The sequence below is a fragment of the Hylobates moloch genome, unplaced genomic scaffold (genome assembly GCF_009828535.3).
Source record: "Hylobates moloch isolate HMO894 unplaced genomic scaffold, HMol_V3 SCAFFOLD_2, whole genome shotgun sequence".
Lineage (NCBI taxonomy): Eukaryota > Metazoa > Chordata > Mammalia > Primates > Hylobatidae > Hylobates > Hylobates moloch.
Window position 1 is genome coordinate 51,515,250 of NW_026652277.1, and position 21,492 is coordinate 51,536,741.

Genomic DNA, 21,492 nt, shown 5'->3' on the forward strand with positions numbered 1-21,492 from the left:
ACAACTTACAAGGGATGTGAAGGACCTCTTCAAGGAGAACTACAAACCACTGCTCAAGGAAATAAGAGAGGACACAAACGAATAGAAAAACATTCCATGCTCATGGATAGGAAGAATCATTTATAGATTCAATGCTATCCCCATCAAGCTACCACTGACTTCCTTCACAGAATTAGAAAAAACTACTTTAAATTTCATATGGAACCAAAAAAGAGCCTGTATAGCCAAGACAATTCTAATCAAAAAGAACAAAGCTGGAGGCATCATGCTACCTGACTTCAAACTACACTACAAGACTACAGTAACCAAAACAGCATGGTACTGGTCCCAAAACAGATATGTAGACCAATGGAAATGAACAGAGGCCTCAGAAATAATGCCACACGTCTACAACCATCTGATCTTTGACAAACCTGACAAAAACAAGCAATGGGGAAAGGATTCCCTAATCAATAAATGGCGTTGGGAAAAACTGGCTAGTCATACGCAGAAAACTGAAACTGGATCCCTTCCTTACACCTTATACAAAAATTAACTCAAGATAGATTAAAGATTTAAATATAAGGCCTAAAACCATAAAAACCCTAGAAGGAAACCTAGGCAGTACCATTCAGGGCATAGGCATGGGCAAAGACTTTGTGACTAAAACACCAAAAGCAATGGCAACCAAAGCCAAAATTGACAAATGGGATCTAATTTAACTAAGGAGCTTCTGAACAGCAAAGCAAACTGTCATCAGAGTGAACAGGCAACCTACAGAATGGGAGAAAATTTTTGCAATCTACCCATCTGATAAAGGGCTAATATGAAGAATCTACAAGAAACTTAAAAAAATTTACAAGAAAAAAAAAAAACCATCAAGAAGTGGGCAAAGGAGATGAACAGACGCTTCTCAAAAGAAGACATTTATGTGTGCAAAAAACATATGAAAGAAAACTCATCATCACTGGTCATTAGAGAAATGCAAATCAAAATCACGATGAGATACCAGCTCATGCCAGTTAGAAGGGCAATCATTAAGAAGTCTGGAAATAACAGATGATGGAGAAAATGTGGAGAAATAGGGATGCTTTTACACTGTTGATGGGAGTGTAAATTAGTTCAACCATTGTGGAAGACAGTATGGCGATTTCTCAAGGGTCTAGAACCAGAAATACCATTTGACCCAGCAATCCCATTACTGGGTATATACCCAAAGGATTATAAATCATTCTACTATAAAGACACATGCACATGTATGCTTATTGCAGCACTATTCACAATAGCAAGGACTGGAACCAATTCAAATGCCCATCAATGATAGACTAGATAAAGAAAATGTGACACATATACACCATGGAATACTATGCAGCCATAAAAATGGATGAGTTCATGTCTTTTGCAGGGACATGGATGAAGCTGGAAACCATCATTCTCAGCAAATTAACATAGGAACAGAAAACCAAACACTGCATGTTCTCCCTCTAAGTGGGAGTAGAACAATGAGAACACATGGACCCAGGGAAGGGAACATCACATCCTGGGGCCTGTCGGGGGCTGGGGGGTCTAGGGGAGGGATACCATTAGGAGAAATACCTAATGTAGATGACGTGTGGATGGGTGCAGCAAACTACCATGGCACGTGTATACCTATGTAACAAACTTGCACGTTCTGCACATGTATCCCAGAACTTAAAGTATATCTATTAAAAAAAACACTTCACAAAAGAAAATATAGAAATGGTCAGTAAGTCATGTCAGTAGTCATCAAGGAAATGCAGATTAAAGCCACAGATTTGCCATTTCATACCTACTTAAAAAGATTTATAATACCAAGTGTTGGTGAGGCTGTTCCCCTATATTTCTAGTAGAAAAAGAAATTTGTAAACCATTTCAAAGAATAGCTAGTCAGTTTTTCATAGAGTCAAACGTATACCTATTCCGTGACAAGAAATTCCACTTTTTTGGTATTTATCCAGGTAAACTGAAATCATGTCTTCAAATATCTTGGCCACAAATTTTATAACAACTTTATTCCTAATAGCCCTCAAATTGGAAACAGCCAAAATACCCATCATCAACTGAATGTATAAACATATAGTAGTGTACTCAGCAATGGAATGCTGCTCACCAATAAAAAGGAACAACATGAATGCATTTTTTAAACTGATGACCAAAGGAAGCCACACACAGAAGAGTACCTTCTGCATGATTCCATGTATCAAAGTTCTAGAACAGGTGGCAGACATAAATACAATGGTTGTCTCTGAGAAAAACATTTGACTGGAAAGGAGCTTGAGGGAATTTTTTGAAATAACGGGAATGCCTCTATCTTAACAGTATAGTGGTTGCAGCTACATCAGTATAATATGCATTAAAATTCAATGAACTGTAAACTAAAAATCTATGGATTTTATTGCTTATAAATCAATTTAAAAAACTGTAGCATAAAGGTTAAATAGCATATGATTGACCCAACAAAGAAAAAAATCTGTGAACTGAAAGATAAATTTAAGTAATTTACATAGAATAGAGACATAAAAACATGGAACATAAGAAAGAGAAATGAAGAGAGTTGGAGAATAGAGTGGAGTCCTAGACAAAAATCATATAGAGAATGAGGGAAAAGCAATATTTAAGAAATAGAAACTAAAAAATTTCCAGAAGTTAAAAATGACACCAATCATCAAGTAAAGGGACCCCCACAATTCTAAACTGGGATAAACAAAGTTCCCATTTTAGGTAACAAACCACTCCAAAATATAAGGGCTTAAAACAACAATAATCATTTATGGTCTCAGGTTTCTGTGGGTCAGGAATTTGGAAGTAATTTTGCTTGAGGTCTCTCAGGAAGTTACAGTCGGATGGCGTCGGGGGCTGCGTCAGCTGGAGGCTCCAGTCGCCTGGAGGCTCAGAGACCCACTAGACTAGACGAACCGAATCCAGGGTGACTCCCTCATGTGCTGCAAGCTGATGCTGGCTGTTAGTTGGGTGCCTTAATTCTTCTCCAGGTGGGCCTCTTCCTGGGACTGATTGAATAACTCATGGCAGCTGGCTTCCCTCAGGGTGGGTTCCAAGAGACGATGAAAAAGCTACAAAGCTTTTGGAAGACCTGCTTTTGAAAGTCACACACTAGCACTTCCAGTGTATTCTGTTGGCTACACAGGGCCTGCTCTTATTCATTGTGGAATGAGATGCTTCAGAATAGCAAAAGGATATCACAGATGTTTGCTATTGTAGTGGTGAAAGTACAAAACAAAAACAAACATAAAGTCTTAAGAGTTACCCCAAGGAGAAAAGATAGTTTATATATAAAGGAATAAAAATTAAGCTTTCAGTTGACATCTTGACAGCAACAATAGAAGCTAGAATGCAGTAGAATTTAAAGTTCTGAAAAAAAAGTAAATGAAAAACTCCATGTCCAGGGAAACTGTCTTTCAGAAAGAGTGAAAAAAAGACATTTTCAGACAAAGATAAAGGGTGTTTACTTCTACATACAAAGGATATGCTTTTTTTTTTTTTTTGAGACGGAGTCTCGCTCTGTTGCCCAGGCTGGAGTGCAGTGCCGCAATCTCGGCTCTCTGCAAGCTCCGCCTCCCGGGGTCACGCCATTCTCCTGCCTCAGCCTCTCCGAGTAGCTGGGACTACAGGCGCCCGCCACCACGCCCGGCTAATTTTTTTGTATTTTTAGTAGAGACGGGGTTTCACTGTGGTCTCGATCTCCTGACCTCGTGATCCGCCCGCCTCGGCCTCCCAAAGTGCTGGGATTACAAGCGTGAGCCACCACGCCTGGCCTACAAAGGATATGCTTAAGAGAGAAGAAAAATGATCCCTGATGAAGGATCTGATATGCCACAAGGAGTGGTGACCATAAAGAAATGGTAAACATGTTACCTTGTTAAAAAATTATGGCATAAAGTAATAATTATTCTAATAGATGGTATTAAAATTTAGAAAATGTGAAATAACCGAACAACAGTAGCATGCAAACTGAGAATGAGTATAATGGGAATTAAAATAGAAGGATCAAATTCTTTTTTTCAGAAAATGTTATTTTAAAAGAAGGCCGCAAAAAGGAAACAGAAAATCCAAAAATAATCAAAGAGAAAGCATAAATTAAGGAAATAGAAAAGAGATCCAGTATATGTAAATGGACTTAACTCTCCAGGCAAAAAACTATTGTCAAATACATTTAAAAAATAAAAATTGGCCAGGTGCGATGGCTCACGCCTGTAATCCCAGCACTTTGGGAGGCCGAGGCAGGCAGATCACGAGGTCAGGATATCGAGACCATCCTGTCTAACATGGTGAAACCCTGTCTCTACTAAAAATACAAAAAATTAGCCAGGCATGGTGGCAGGTGCCTGTAGTCCCAGCTCCTCGGGAGGCTGAGGCAGGAGAATGGCGTGAACCCGGGAGGCAGAGCTTACAATAAGCCGAGATCGTGCCACTGCACTCCAGCCTGGGCGACAAAGCAAGACTGTCTTAAAAAAAAAAAAAAAAAAAAAAAAAAATCATCTATGTGATGTTTACAAGAGATATGCTTAAAAACGAGGATGCACAAAGGTTGGAATTAAAAGGGTGGAATTCCTAGAGATAAATGGGGTTACCACATGATCATGAAAGGCCAATTTCACCAAAGTGATATAAAAATCCTAATATTCTATTTACCTAATAAAATTCTTCAAAAATAAAAATAAAAGGAATTTGGCAGATAAGGACATATGAGCACTTGCAGAAATTATAATATATGTTCCTCAGAAATTGGTAGAACGTTTAGATCCAAAATCACTAAAGCTTTAGAAGATGTATAAAACACAAATAATACACTTCATCTAATGGGCTTGTAGAATATTGTTCCCAGTAGGTGGAGAATACACATTAACAAAATTTGATCATATACTGGGACATTAAGCAAGTTTCATCAAGTAGCAAAAATGGGAATTGATTGGACTGGCAGCCCAGCCAGAGCTGTTTTAGCTGAGGCTCCTGAGTGGACTGCAGTGGGTTGGAGTCTGGAAAAGGGTGGCCAAGGGTGGGGTGTGCCCTGGGGCAGTACAACAGGACTTCCATCTGGGTGATGGACACTGTGGGCAGTCCAGTTTTGGATACAGTGTCTTATAAGAGTGACTTTGGTCTCATTCTGCAAATTCTGATAAGTGGCATTTTCATCCTTCATCAATTCTTGGCAGTATCTATGAGGGGTCAGATACCTAAGGGAGGCAAGTAAGGGAAAGTTTGCTGGTCTGTTTGTTTTTCAGCAGAGGAAAACCAGGGAAAGCCCAGAAAAAAAAGGCCTAAATAAGAGGAGAAAAGTCTGAGTTCGGAAGTGTGTCTTTGGAGTCTGTAGTGGTGTGTCCTTTCTTAATAATTGTAGATGATGAGTTTGTGGTAAGGGATTAAGACCTCATTCTACTCTTATTCCTTAGTCATGATTGAGATTGTCAGCCTGATTTTTTTCCAAAATGAATCTCACCTGGGTTCAAGCTGTTTTTATCAGAAATCACACTGAGTGGAGATTAAAGAACTAAAGGATCATGAAAACTCTCACATCGTTATATCTTACCTGCCCATCCCAGAGTTTCCTATATCTTACTCCACTTTTCAGGCCAAGAAGAGCTGATGAAGGTTAAGAACCTTTCTTCTGGTTGTAGTGAATGAGTCGATAACAATATTAAGATTAGGACAATACTTAAAGAATTTAAAAGAAAGCCCACTTTGTTCTCAACCTATGCAGCATTTATATAATAGCTAGCCTTTTTTGCGATTCTTCAGGAGAAAACTTGGTTTTACTCTAACAAATAATAATCCAATAAATCTCAGCTGCTGCTCATCAATAAATGTCCTATATGAATGTATCGTTAACTCATGTGAGTAATGCACCTCAGCTAAAATTCAGAGCCTGAATCTTACTTATATTGAGTATAAGAAAATATAATACAAGACATATTAAATGTTGATATTATTGGCTGACTATCATCTATCTGCCTCTCTATACTGATAGCCCTGTAATGGCAAACTATGCTAGGGTGTTTACTGCTGAAATTAGCATGTTGCTTAGCATATAAGAATGAATGAAACCAAAAGTTATTTGTAAAGATCAATAAAATCAATAAGTCTCTATCCAGATTAACTAAGAAAAAAAAGAGTGAAAGAATAAAGATATAAATTACTAATATCAGAAATGAAAGAGGGCACATGAATTCCATATATTTCATGGATATGGATTCTACATATTCCATGGATATTAAATTGATAATAATACTGTGAAGAGCTCTGTGTCTACAAATTTGATAACCTAGATGAAATGGACTAATTCCTTGAAAGACACAATCTGTCAAAAGTCACACAAAAGGAATAGGCAATCCGAATAGGCCTATATCTGTTAAAGTTGAATCAATAATTAATAACCTTCTAGAGCACAAAGAACCAGGCTTAGATGGGTTTACTGGTGAATTCCAGTCAACATTTACATAAGAAATTATACTGATTCTCTACCATGTCTTTCAGAAGATAAAGCAGAAGGAATACTCGATAACTGATTTTATGAGGCCATTATTACTCTAATACCAAAAGCAGACATAGACATTCCAGGAAAAAAAACTACATACCAATATCTCCCATGAATATAGATGCAGAAGCTCCCAGCAAAATACTGGCAAATAGAATCCAACAATGTATACAAAGGATTATATACCACAACCAAGTAAAATTTATTCCAGATATTCAAGACTGGTTCAATATTTTAAAATCAATGAATATAATCCATTACACCAGCAGGCTGAAAAAAAAGCATTATATTATCATATCAATAAATGCAGAAAAGCCATTTGACAAAGTCAAATACTCATCCATGATAAAAACTCTCAGTAAACTAGGAACAGAGGAGAACTTTCTCAACATGATAAAGAATATCTACAAAAAGCCTACAGCTCACATCATACTTAATGGAGAGAAACCAGAAACTTTTCCACTAAGATCAGGAATAAATCTCTTACCACTCCTTTTCAGTATCACACTGGAAGTCCTAGTTAATGCAGCAAGACAAGGAAATACAGGGTATTTGGATTTGGAAGAAAGAAATAAAAGTCTTTGCTCACAGATGATATGATTATCTATGTAGAAAATCTTAAAGAATCAACAACAACAACAAATCTCATGGAACTAAAAAGCACTTACAGCAAGGTTGCAGGATACAAGGCTAACATGCAAAAATCACTATACCATTTACATTAGTACTCACAAAAATGAAATAGGTTTAAATATAACAAAATATATATAAGATCTATGAGGAAAACTACAAAATTTTGATGAAATAAATGAAAAAAAAACTAAAATGGAGAGTATTACATGTTCATGGATTGAAAGACAGTATTGTTAAAAGAAAAACTTCAGCCAAATTAAATGTAAAGGAATTTAATTGATCAATGAGTGATTCATGAACTGGGCAGCCCCAGAATCACAGCAGATTCAGGGAGACTCCAGGGGTGCCTCATGGTAAGAACAAATGTACAGACAAAAAAAGGGAAGTGACGTAGAGAAATCAGAAGGTACAGAAACAGCTGGATTGGTTACAGGTTGGTGTTTTCCTTATTTGAACATGGTGCAAACATTCAGCAGTGTATGAGTAGTTGAAGTATGGCTTCTGGGATTGGCTAAGACTCAGCTATTGTTACAGGTGCATACTCCTAAGTTAGGTTTTCAATCTCGTCTACCTACTAGGTTAGGTTGCAGTTCGTCCACAAGGACTCAAATATAGAAATATGGAGTCCTTCTCAGGCCATATTTAGTTCTCTTTGACAGTATCCTTAAGATGTCAGTTCTTCCCAGCTTGATCTATAAATTCAATTCAATTTCTTTGGGAGGCCAAGGTGGGCAGATCACGAGGTCAGGAGATCGAGACCATCCTGGGTAACACGGTGAAACCCCGTCTCTACTAAAAATACAAAAAATTAGCTGGGCGTGGTAGCAGGCGCCTGTAGTCCCAGCTACTTGGGAGGCTGAGGCAGGAGAATGGCATGAACCCGGGAGGTGGAGCTTGCAGTGAGCTGAGATCTCGCCACTGCACTCCAGCCTGGGCGACAGAGCAAGACTCTGTCAAAAAAAAAAAAAAAAATTCAATTCAATTTCAATCAAAATCTCAGCAGGTTATTTTGTGTACAGAGAGAAACTCATTCTAAAGTTCATATGTGGAGGCCAAGAGACCCAGAATAGCCAATGTAACATTGAAGGAAAACAAAATTGGAGGACTGACACTTCCCAATGTTAAGACATACTATCAAGCTACCATACTGAAGACAGTGTGGAATTGACAAAAAGAAAGACAAATAGATCAATGGAACAAAATATAGAGCCCAGAAAGAGATCCATGTAAACGTAGTCGATTGATGTTTGAAAAATAAGCAAAGCAATGCATGGAGCAAAGATAGTCTTTTCAACAAATACTGCTGGAACAATGAGACATCCAGATGCTAAAAAGTAAATCTAGATACAGACCATGTACCCTTCATGAAAATTTAAAAAAAAAAAAAAGCAAATTAACTCAAAATGGATCAAAGACTAAATGTATAATGCAAAACAATAAAACTATTAGAAGATAACATAGGAGGAAATCTAGAGGACTTTGAATATGGCAATGACTTTTTAGATGCAACACCAAAGGCATAATCCATGAGAGAAGTAATTGATAAACTGGACTTGATTAAAATTAAAAGCTTCTTGGCTGGGCCCAGTGGCACATACGTGTAATCCTAGCACTTTGAGAAGCCTAGGTGGGTGGATCACTTGAGCTCAGGAGTTCGAGAGCAGCCTGAGCAACATGGTGAAACCCCATCTCTACAAAAAACACAAAAAATTAGCTGGGCATGGTGGCTCACACCTGTAGCCCCAGCTACTTGGGAGGCTGAGGTAGGAGGATTGCATGAGACCAGGAGGTTGCGGCTGAGTCAAGCAGAGATCATGCCACTGCACTCCAGCCTGGGTGACAGAGTGAGACCCTGTCTCAAAACAAACAAAACAAACAAACAAAAACTTCTGCTGTGTGAAAGGCTGTTAAGAGAATTAGAAGACAAGCCACTGACGGGGAGAAAATATTTGTAAAAAACATACTTCATTAAATGATTGTTATAAAAATATATAAAGTGCTTTAAACCATAAGAAAACAAACAACTTGATTAAATAATGGGCAAAAGACTTGAAGACACCTCACCACAGAAGATATATAGATCTCAAATAAGCATATGAAAGATGTTCAAAATAATAAGTCTTTAGGGGATTGCAAATTAAAGCAATGAGATATCACTACACACCGATTAGAGTGGCCCCTATTAAATTCTAGAACACTTACAACACCAGACGCTGATGGGAATGCAAATGGTACAGCCACTTTGATAGGCAGTTTGGAGGTTTCTTGCATAACTACTCATACCTTTACCATATGATCCAACAATCACGTTTTTGATATTCATGGAAAGCAGTTGAAAACTTCTGTTTACACAAAAAAATATACACAGGAGTTTATAGCAGCTTTGATCATAACTGCCAAAACTTGGAAGCAGCCACAGTATCCTTCAGTAGGTGAATGGGTAAACAGTGCTAAATACCACCATGGAGTATTTTTCACTGCTATAAAGAAATGAGTTATCAAGCTATGAAAAGACATGAAAAAACAAAATGCATATCATTAAGTGAAAGAAGCCAATCCACAAAGGTTACATACTTCATTATTCCAGCTAAATGACATTTTGTAAAAGGCAAAACTATTGGAGACAGCAAAAAGATTAGTGGTTGGTGGGGTTTGGGGCAGGAGAGAAGAAATGAATAGGCAGGACACAGAGGATTTTTAGGGCAGTGGAAATACTCTGTATGATACTGTAACGGTGGATACCTGTCATTATACATGTGTCCAAATCCATAAAATATGCAACACCAAGAGTGAATCTTTATGTAGCAGGTGGACTTCGGGTGTTCATGATGTATCAATATAGGTTCATCAATTGTAACAAGTGTTTCACTCAGGTGAGGGATGTTGATAATGGGGAAAGCTATTTATATATGGGAGCAGGAATTATGCAGGAAATCTCTGTGTCATTCCTTTCAGATTCACTGATTGCTCTAAAAAAGTGAAGTCTTAAAAATTTTACTATATCACCACTTTACCAGATTAAATGAGAAAAACATTATATAACTACCTTAATAGATGCTGAGAAAATTTTAACATATTATTACATTCAGTTATGATAAAATATCTTAGCAAACTAAGATATTTTATCTTAGTTTATTAATAAGAATAATAATTTTATTAACCTAATGAATGATACCTTACAAAATTTAGGGCAAACACTGTACATAATTATGAAAAATTGGAAGTATACCACTGACTCTCAAAAGTCAGTGATATAAGCACTTCTTCTATTTGGTATTTTACAGGAGGTCCCAATGCAGCAAACTATGAATAAAATTAAAAGATGGATTGAAAAGTAAACAATAAAACTTTCCAGGTGATATGATTAAATCTATGGAAATCCAAAATGTAACAAGAGGCCAGGCACAGTGCCTGTAATCCCAGTACTTTGGGGCACCCGAGGAGGGAGGATTGCTTGAGTTCAGGAGTTCGAGACCAGCCTGGGCAACATGGTGAAACCCCGTCTCTACAAAATATATAAAAATTAGCTGGATGTAGTTGTGCATGCCTGTAGTTTTGCTTACTTGGGAGGCTGAGATGGGAGGATTGCTTGAGCCCAGGAGGTTGAGGCTGCAGTGAGTCAAGATCATGCCACTGCACTCCAGCCTGGGTGACGGAGTGAGACCCTGTCTCAAAAAAAAAAAAAAAAAAAAAGGAACAACAGGGTAAATAGATAATCTACGGATGGGAGAAAATTTTTGCAAACTAGGCATCTGACGCAAGTCTAACATTCAGGATCTGTAAGAAACTTAAACAAATTGACAAGAAAAAAAAATCCCATTTAAAAATTGGTAAGGGACATGAACAGAAACATCTCAAAAGAAGACATACATGTGGCAAACAAGCATATGAAAAGAATGCTCAGCATCACTAATCATGGGAGAAGTGCAAATAAAAACCACAGTGAGATACTATCTCACACAAATCATAGTGGCTAACATTACAAAATCAAAAAATAACAGATACTGGCAAGGTTGCAGAGAAAAGAGAACACTTATACTGCTGAGGGGATTGTAAATTAGTTCAGCTATTGTCGAAAGCAGTGTGGCAATTTCTCAAAGAACTTAAAATTACCATGCAACCCAACAGTCTCATTATTGGATATATACCCAAAGGTATATAAATCATTCTACCATAAAGACACATGCACACATACGTTCATTACAACACTATTCACCATAGCAAAGACATGGAATCAATCTAAATCCCCATCAACAGTAAAGAAAATGTTGCACATATATAACATGGAATACCACACAGCCATAAAAATAATGAAATCATGCGCTTTGCAGCAACATGGTTGGAGCTGGAGGACATTATTCTAAAAGAACTAACACAGGAACAGAAAACCAAACACTGCATGTTCTCACTTATAAGTGGGAGCTAAACATTGAGTACATATGGACACAAAGAAGGGAATAATAGACACCAGGACCTACTTGAGGCTGGAGGATAACAGGAGGGAGAGGATCAAAAAACTACCTATCAGGTACTATGCTTATTACCTGGATGAGGAGATAATCTGTACACCAAACCCCCATGACACAAAATTTACTTATGTAACAAACCTGCGCATGTACCCATGGACCTTTTTTTTTACTTTTAATAAAAGTTAAAAAAAAAAAAGAATCAACTAAAGAGTTTAGTATAGTTGTGGGTGTAAGATTAATAACACAATAACTTAGCGTATTTTTAAATACCAGAAACATAGTTGATACATAGGCATAACAATGCCATTTACAAAAAGCATGGAAATATGTATCTAGAGCTAACCGTAACAAAAGTGTATAAGAGCTTTATTGAGAAACATAAAAATTTGTGGAAAGATGTTTAAAAGACCTAAATTTATAGGTAATATGGCTTTTTCTCTCTTCTGGGTACAGAGCTAGGCAGTATATCTCAGGCTTCTTTCTCGTTAGTTGTGACCTTGTGGCATAGTTCTAGATAGTGAAATGTGAGCAAAAGTGAAGTTTACCACTGTCAGACCTGAACTGTAAAATTGTTTGCAGCTGATCTTTATGCACTCTTTCTGGCTTGTTAATGAACATAGCCAGTTGGAAGTTGACAGAACCCTAAAATGGAAGAAACCTGCATTTCTGAATCACTCCTCAGCTACAGATTAAATACACTTCCAATGGAAATTCCAGAAGAACTTTTTGTGAAGCTTGGCAAACTGATTCTAAAACTTATGTAGAGTAACCAAGGGCCAAAAATAGCCAAGACATTTCTGAAGATAAATGAGGAGAACAGTGTGGAAATAAACTGCTCCCTCACATATGAGAACTAATTATAATGCTCTAGCTCAAACTAATTATTAGTGGAGGAAAGGCAAGTTAAGACCACAGTGATTTTATACTCACAGGTGGCAAAAAACAAAAATGCTGGTGAAGCATGTAGAGCAGTCAGAACTCTTATACAAAGGGGTGGCAATATCATACAATCCCTTTGGAAAATAATTTGGCAATATCTAGTAAAGTTGAAGAAACCATGTCTTTGACCCAGCATTTTTACTCTTGTATACATTTCTACTGCGTAACCTAGAAAATGATGTTAACAGAAGCATTTTTGCAATAATACACGATTGGAAATAACACACATGTCCGTCAACAGCAAAATGGACAAAAAATCATGCTATGTTAATCCAGTGGTGTTATAATACAGCAGTGAAAATAATGGACTATATAGGGTATAGATTAAATTGACAAATATAATTTTTCAGTAAAAAAGACCATTTGCTCAAGATCAAATATGTTAAGATTTATCTAAAATAAAAAAACTATAAGGTATTTAAGGATATTAGATTTGTGGATAAATTAGAAATCAATGCAAGCAAATGATGAACACAAAAGTCAGGGTAGTGGGGCTTTTGGGCAATGAGCAAGAGGACACTGTGAGAGGAAGACAGAAGGCTTCTGTGTTGGTTCTGTTTAGTTACTAAACTGTTGGTAGGTGCAGGGGTGTTTTTATTCTCATGCTTTGTAACTTGTTTATATGTCACATTATTTTATATGTATCAATTATTTTTTAAATTGAAAATTAAAAATAATCACCAACTTGAACCATATTTTTATTGCCAGACCATTGTTAGCCAGACCATTATTAGCTGTACTTGACAGTTAAGTTTCTCTCACTAATGTGCTTAACACATGCTGTTGCTTCTCACTTAAATACCTTCTACTTCCTCATCAATTTATATAAGAAGAAAGTTCCGTTTGAACCTGGTTCAAATTTTACTATAGACAAGTATCCATGACCTTCCTAAATTTCATTATGTCTTACTAAAACTGACGTTAATGATTACCTCTTCATTCAATTCTTTTTTTTTTTTTCACCAAACACAGGTTGAACATCTGTGTTGCAAATGCTATAGGGATACAAACTGTATAGGATATATTGCCTCTTCAAAGGAGCTAGATTTATTCACAACTAGACACCACTGGCACCAGGGATGTAATTCTGGAATATAAAAAGTGTTACAGAACCTCATAGGAGAAAGGAATTGGTTCTGTAAATTCAAGTAAGACTTCAAATAAGTGGTGTCATATGAGATGAGCCTCAAAAAATATTTCCTGTTTGTCCTGGGGTATGCAAGTCTTCCCTTCATCTCGCCCACCTTCTACTAAATACTCTTAGGTATTTCAGCTGAATCTGTACATCAAACATAAAGAGTGGATCATTACTTGGAAAGACTCATTCATCCCGTATGTATCTTAGCCTCTTTCACTTTCACTTCCACTCGATTGAAACCATCCATTGTTGCCTCTTTTAGTGGATGGATGTTAGTAGCAGAAAGACATTAAATCAACTTTGGTTGTTGGTGGACAGGATAAACAGATTCCATTTACCCTTGTCTAGACTTGGGTAAAGGAAGTACACTAAAAATGCCACATAAATATTTTTTTGGAATGGCATGTCACCATGAATCATCTGGTTTAATTAGACTGGTCATTTTGTGTCCATTTTTATATGACCAAGAGAACCAATATCTGACAAATTTACTGACCCAGAGAGAACCTTCTGGGAAAGAGTTCATACTTACTGGATACCAGCTCCAGCAAGCCACAATGCAAATTTTTCTATTTCTGAATGATGCAATCAGCAGTGCAGATTTGGAATCATTTTAAAACCTTCTAGTTTATTAAAATCTTTGGAGATGATGTTTTCAGCATGATGTACGCCATCGTTAATAATGAGAATTTAATAGAGACAAGGGCAAACCTGTGTACAACTTCCTCAGGTACTTTTCTGGAAACCTCAGTTTTGCTAGTAGAATTTGAAAAAAAAAGCGGGGGGTGCTCTTCTTGAAACCTCAGTTTTGTTAGTAGAATTTGAAAAAAAAAGGGGGGGTGTCTATTTTCTTGTCTCCTAGATTGTTTTAACCCCCTTTAAAACATGTCAGGCCATGCCATACCCCTTCTGTTAATCTTACTGTGATTTCTTAGAAAAGAAAAATATCTGAAGGTATTTCTGTGGTTTACAAACGCACAATGCTCTCACTTCTTGCCTTTCTTCCCCTCATCCATTTTTGCCCAGGCACGCTGGCCTTCTTGCCAGTTCTTGATCCTGCCATGCATAATCCATCTCAGGCCTTTTCACTGGCTCTTCCTTTTGGTGGCATGACTGCCGCTCGGATACTTTTTTTTTTTTTTTTTTTTGAGACGGAGTCTCGCTCTGTCGCCCAGGCTGGAGTGCAGTGGCGCAGTCTCGGCTCACTGCAAGCTCCGCCTCACAGGTTCACGCCATTCTCCTGCCTCAGCCTCTCCGAGTAGCTGGGACTACAGGCGCCCGCCACCACGCCCGGCTAATTTTTTTTGTATTTTTTTTAGTAGAGACGGGGTTTCACCGTGGTCTCGATCTCCTGACCTCGTGATCCGCCCGCCTCGGCCTCCCAAAGTGCTGGGATTACAAGCGTGAGCCACCGCGCCCGGCCTCGGATACTTATAGAGCTCTCTTACTTATCTCACTGAGATTTCTACTCAAATCTGCTCAAATGCTACCTCCTTAGTGAGTCTTTTTGGTATATAGTGGTACTCAATAAATATTCATTGAGTTATTTATTAACTTTCTGTTGTCTAGAAGAGCTGGGGTGAAAAAAGACTGAGACTTTACGGTAGTATCCATGGTGGTACAAGACAGACATAGTGTGATTATTATAGAAAATATACAAAACTTGATGTTGAAGATTTGGGGCCTTCTATATTAGGCACTTGTTTTAAATAGGTCTGAGTGTCCAGTTTCTGCTGACAAAATGGATTAGACTAAAGTTGATATGATCAAAGGAGATAAAGAAAGTGATACATTTACATCAATCTTGAAATTTTAATATAAGTATTGCCATCTCTTTAGGGCAATATGCAAATATTACAAAAGCTAAACCAGCAGTTCAAATGGAAATATACCACTTTCAGAGCTAGAGAAATTCTCCTAAATAGCTAGTAAGCTTCCAGTGATCCTTATGAGGAAAACTTAAATGCAATTAAAAAGGAAATGAGTCAAAAGTCTGTTATAAACCAAGAAAACAGAATATTTTCATATATGTGTGCATACAAATGCAGTTATAAACATTACTTTCTTGCCTTTTAAATTTCGGTCTGTATAAAATTAGCTAGGATTTTCATATTGGTTCTTTCTCTGAGGAATACATTGATGTGCTAGTCTCAGCTGGTTACAAATTTTAATTTTGTAATATTCCCAACCACGCAGTAGATAGAATCACTGTGAGTCATTCTGTGTGGATGAAAAAATCAGCAAAAGCCCACTTCAAATTAGATTGTTTAAATTCCTTTTTTCCAATAGGAATATCCTTGCTGTTGTGTGATAAATACCAAAAGCAATCAGTAAAATGGTAAATTTCTAAGGGGTTTATTTAAGGTAAATTAAGATTTTAAATACCAATATTTGAATAAATAAATAGGGGCTGGATTTTATAGTTCAATGACTCATACTTTTTTTAGATGAGGGCTTACTTTGATATGTGAACCTTGTTTATTTATTTTTTAGCCAAGATTGTTGCTGTATTATTGAGAAAGGCTATGTGAAATGTGAAATGCTGAAGCCCAGAAACAATTTGTGACTGTTTGTTTGAGGAAGGTGGAGGATAGTTTTATTAGAATTATATCTGTATATATTGGAGATGAAAAGCATTTGCTAAATACCCCTGTGAAAGAAAACCAGCTGTGTGTTTTGCAGGGAAGGATTTCAATCATATACACTGCTTCGATTCAATGAGGGGCCCTTCTGTAGCTCCAGCTTTTTTTCTGTCTATTCTGTGCACGGAGTTCTTTGAATAGGGCCTCAGAGAAGAGGAAAGGTCTATTTTGCGAAAATGGAGGATGGTAACACTGATTCATTACCCTGGGAGAGTTCCTAATCCTCAGTCAGGGCCAAGCTCAGATGTCACCTGCTAATAACATCTTCCCCAACCATCATCTCCCTAATGTTCTCGACATATATGATTTTTGCCCTGTGAGTTTATACTTTGTTCAATTATATCATGTATAACATGATATACATGTTATAAGTTAATGTAGGTGCTACATATAAGTTAATGTAGATGCTACCCACCACTCGCCTTCCTGAGACAGACAAAAAGTGTATAGAGCCCAGACAAAGTTGGCATGATATTACCCTCACTTTGCTTCTGACTGCCAAAATGTGTAGGGTGCAGACATTGTGTATAATGGTTTTTAAAGACTGTCCAGAGTTTTAAGCCCCACTTCTAGCATTAGTCCATTTCCCAAACTCTCAATTTTGTTATTATTTTTACATTCATGATGGAGCTTTACTTGCACAGGTGTCCATCATTTCTTCCTTGTCTCTTCTTCCCAAATAATACCACCTTTGAATTAAACATGTGTTTAGTCCTGCTTGCCCTGATCTTCAAAGTTGTTGTTATGGCTCCCCTTTGCTAAGCCATTCCTCCATATCCTCTAGGGGTTGTGGGCAGAGAGGTATGTGCATGGAACTTTCCGCAGTGCAACTAGATACACACCTGACCCTGCAAAGGAATACATGAGGTGGTCTCTCTGTCTCTCTGTCTGTCTGTCTCTGTCTCTCTCTCTCTCTCTCTCTCTCTCTCTCTGTGTGTGTGTGTGTGTGTGTGTGTGTGTGTGTGTGCATGGTATAAAAAGAAGGGTAGGGTGTAGAAAGCAGATTTCAGAGGTAAGAGGGAGGCTTAAAGAGCAGCATGAGTTTTATGGTTTCTGCACAATTTCTTTGCTGTTCTTTACCAGGTTGACTTTGGATTTGCGAAGAAAATAGGATCTGGACAGAAAACATGGACATTCTGTGGGACTCCAGAATATGTAGCTCCTGAAGTCATTCTCAACAAGGGACATGACTTCAGTGTGGATTTCTGGTCACTGGGAATTCTAGTGTATGAGCTCCTAACGGGCAAGTATGTACCTTCAAGTTTTATGCAGCCACCTCTTCAGAGAAATGCAAAAATAACCTAACTAGTGATAAAGTGTATATACTTTAAGAGCGTAACATTTTGAAAATGTTTTTGATTAAGTATGATACCTTTTTCTCATGACATTGTTTCACATACAGTGAACTTGCTGGTTTATAACATAAAGAAAAGATTTAGGAAGGCAAAGGAAAGGAATATAGAATTGCTGTGGTTTACCTAACATGGCAAGACTTATTACTGTAGATAACAAATTAAGTATGAAGGCTTTAATAATTCAGCATAATAATAAGAGAAGGAATGAAAGTTGTGGGCTGTGTTATTATTTCCTCTTTTTTGTGTAATGGAGAAAACAGCAATCTGAGTTCAGTTAAATCCGTTGATCAATTAAACTGAAATTATCCATCTTCCCAACATATCATTAACCAGAAATGCTAGAACAAAGCCCCATTTCTGGATTTAAATTTTAATCCTCTTGTCAGCTGCTTTCTAGAGGTGCTAATGAATAGAGACAAGACACTGCAGGGGTTTTAGCAGTGAAAATTGAATTGTCATTCCCAAAGAGATTAAAGGACTGTATTAATGAATCCAGGATCTCAAATATTTAAATGCACATACACACATTACACACCTATGCAAACACACATACACAGGCTATATGTGAAATTACCTCACATTTGTAAGGTACTTTACATTTTACAAAGCACTTACATATGTATTATATAGTTTTCACAAATTTGTGTGGAAGATAAGTCAGGAATTTTTATTATGATTATTTTATGACCTACATTTTTATTATGATTATTTTATGATTTACATTTTATAGATTAGAAAACCAGGTGAGAGAGCTACCTGTCCAAGATCAGTAACATAATACTAGATCTTCTGACTAAATGTGACGCACCTTCCTTCTATATGTGTTTATGATACAATGCATGGGCATACACACACAGAATTCAAATCAATTTTCTGGTTTTCTAGCTCCATTTCTGGTTAACTGATTTGATCATCCTTATAACCCTTTATAACCAAATATTCTCAGTCTTAATTTCAGAGAGGATTTGCATCTGGAATGGTTTGAGAAATACTAGAACGAGTCTATTGGTGAAGATACAAGTCGTAACACATACTTTACGAAAAGAGTTTCATAGAATCTTCTTGAACTTTTTACACTACAAATTTCAGTGTTAGACTATCTGTGGCTACGTTTTACACCTCTGTCTACATGCATTGAGCAAACAAATATAAAAGACCATTTTATATTGTCTGTAATAATTTTCAAATATTCATTGCTTAAGATTCTGAAGGAAGGAAGAGAAAATATTCAGTCATTCAGAGAAAAGTTATTTAAGGGCTTGGGCACAACAAATTCTATTTCAAAAATTTGTTTCTCTGGGAAATTTGTCAGCTGCATTTGTAAGAGATACATGCTGGCTTCTATAGGTAATCAGATATGTATCTCAGTTTTCACCAGCTGGAATAACATATTAGAAGGAGTAGGTCATAAAGAAGTTGAGAAATTGTTTTGTTTTGTTTGTTGAGACACGGTGTCACTCTGTCACCCAGACTGCAATGAAGTGGTGTGATTACTGGTCACTGCAGCCTCCACCTTCTGGGCTTAAGCAATCCTCTTGCTTCAGCCTCCAGAGTAGATGGGACTACAGGCACATGCCACCATGCCCAGTTAATTTTTAGAATTTTTTTGAAGAAATGGGATCTTACTGTGTTACCCAGGCTGGGCTCAAGCTCCTGGGCTCAAGCAGTCCACTCATCTCAGCTTCCAAAAGTGCTGAGATTACAAGTGTGAGCCATCACACTAAGCCAAGAAATTGTTTTTGTAACAATTGTTTTGTTTGACCTGTAAATGATTTGCTGGGTAGGGCATGAGAAAGGTTAACTTTAAATGCCCTGAACTCCAGAGCATAGGAGGGAAATGAAAATTAAAAAAAAATCAATAATGTAAATATATAAATAAGTTGAATATATCATAACAATGTTTTTGGTTTCCTGCCTCATTTTCTTTACAAGTGAAATATAGTTTAGTAAAAAGTTGGTACACTGACTGTCTTGTTTATTACCTAGAGTGGGAAAGCTCGGTAACACAAGGTCTCTAGTATGACTAATATATAGCAAAGTAGTTCATGAAAGTCATCTTTAATTTTCAAAAATTAAATGGCATAATAGAATAAATATGAAAGTGTTTTTATTATTTATTTATTTTTGAGATGGAGTCTCGCTCTGTTGCCCAGGCTGGAGTGCAGTGAGGCAATCTCAGCTCACTGCAACCTCTGCCTCCCAAGTTCAAGCGATTCTCTTGCCTCAGCTTCCTGAGTAGCTGGGGTTATAGGTGCCCGCCACTATGCCCAGCTAATTTTTGTATTTTTGGTAGAGACAGAGTTTTGTCATGTTGGCCAGTCTGGTCTCGAACTTCTAACCTCAGGTAATCTTCCCTCCTTGTCCTCTCGAAGTGCTAGGATTACAGGTGTGAGCCACCATGCCCAGCCTTGAAAGTGTTTTTGAAAGCAAAGTATATGAGTTAAAATGTTATCCAAATTCAGTGGCCAATTCTCAGTCTTTGTTTACTGATCTTAGCAGTACTTTTAAAAAAATACTCTTGGGTGGGTGTTGTGACTCATGCCTGTAATCCCAGCACTTTGGGAGGCTGAGAAGGGCGGATCACAAGGTCAAGAAATTGAGACCATCCTGGCCAACATGGTGAAACTCCGTCTCCACTAAAAATACAAAAATTAGCTGGACATGGTGGCATGCACCTGTAGTCCCAGCTACTTGGGAGGCTGAGGCAGGAGAATCGCTTGAACCCAGGAGGTGGAGGTTGCAGTGGGCCAAGATTGCACCACTGCACTCCAGCCTGAAGACAGAGTGAGAGTCCCTCTAAAATAAATAAATAAATAAATAAATAAATAAATAAAAATACTCTCTTCACTTGGCTTCTATAATTTTCTTCTCTATTCTTTTCCCACATTGGTGGCTCCTTCTCAGTCTCCATTGCTAGATTCTTTTCATCTTTCTAACTCTCAACATTGGACCAATTCAGTTCTTGACCTCTATTCTCTCTTTTCTACCCACTCACTCTCATACCATCAGTTCTCATGGCCATAAATACTGTCTGATGACTCCCCAAGTCACACTTTCAGCCTTAACCCCTTTCCTAAATGCCTATGTCATAAATCCACCTTCCTGCTTAGCATTTCCATTTGGATGTTTAAAACATAACTCTTGATTCCCTTCCCTATAACCTGCTCTGCACAGCACCCCAACTCTGTCTTTCTCCTCTTAGGAAATAACTGCAACAAGGCCAAAACACTTCAGCGTCATTCTTGAATTCTTTATTTCTCGTACATGTCTTATTCACCCCATTAGCAAACCTTGATGGCTTTACTATGTGTCTTAGTCAGCTTGGGCTGCTATAGCAAAATACTATAAACTGGGTGGCTTAAGCAGCAAACATTTATTTTTCACAGCTGCAGGTTGGAAGTCCCAGATCAGGTTACCAGGATGGTTGGGTTATGGTGAGCATCCTAATCCGAGTTACTGCTGACTTCTCCTTGTATCCTCACATGGCCGAAAGCCAGGCAACTAGCTCCCTAGCTTTTCCTTAGAATGGCACCAGTCTCATTCATGAGGGCTTCACCCTTCTGATTTAATTACCTCCCACAGGCCTCACCTGCAAATACCATCACACTGGGATTAGGGTTTCAACAAATGAATTTGGAGGAACACAGACATTCAGCCTATTGCACAGTCTAAGTAGATCTAGAATCCAGCCATATCTCACTACTTTCAACATTACTATCCTAGGCAAAGTTACTGGGGCTCCTTGCCCCTGACTTTCTCACTATCACCATCATAGTTTATCCTCCACACATTAGGAAAACCTTACTCTGGCTGCTGTAATTTAGAT

The 21,492-nt window shown here is 37.6% G+C and overlaps 1 protein-coding gene across 1 annotated transcript in view; it reads left to right on the forward strand.

Moving 5' to 3' along the window:
- PRKG2 (protein kinase cGMP-dependent 2) overlaps positions 1-21,492 on the forward strand; it is a 120,799-nt gene that overhangs the window by 84,718 nt on the left and 14,589 nt on the right. The window contains exon 15 of the mRNA XM_032149136.2: positions 17,395-17,558. Coding sequence (XP_032005027.1) covers positions 17,395-17,558 — 164 coding nt within the window. The remainder of the gene's footprint in view (positions 1-17,394; positions 17,559-21,492) is intronic.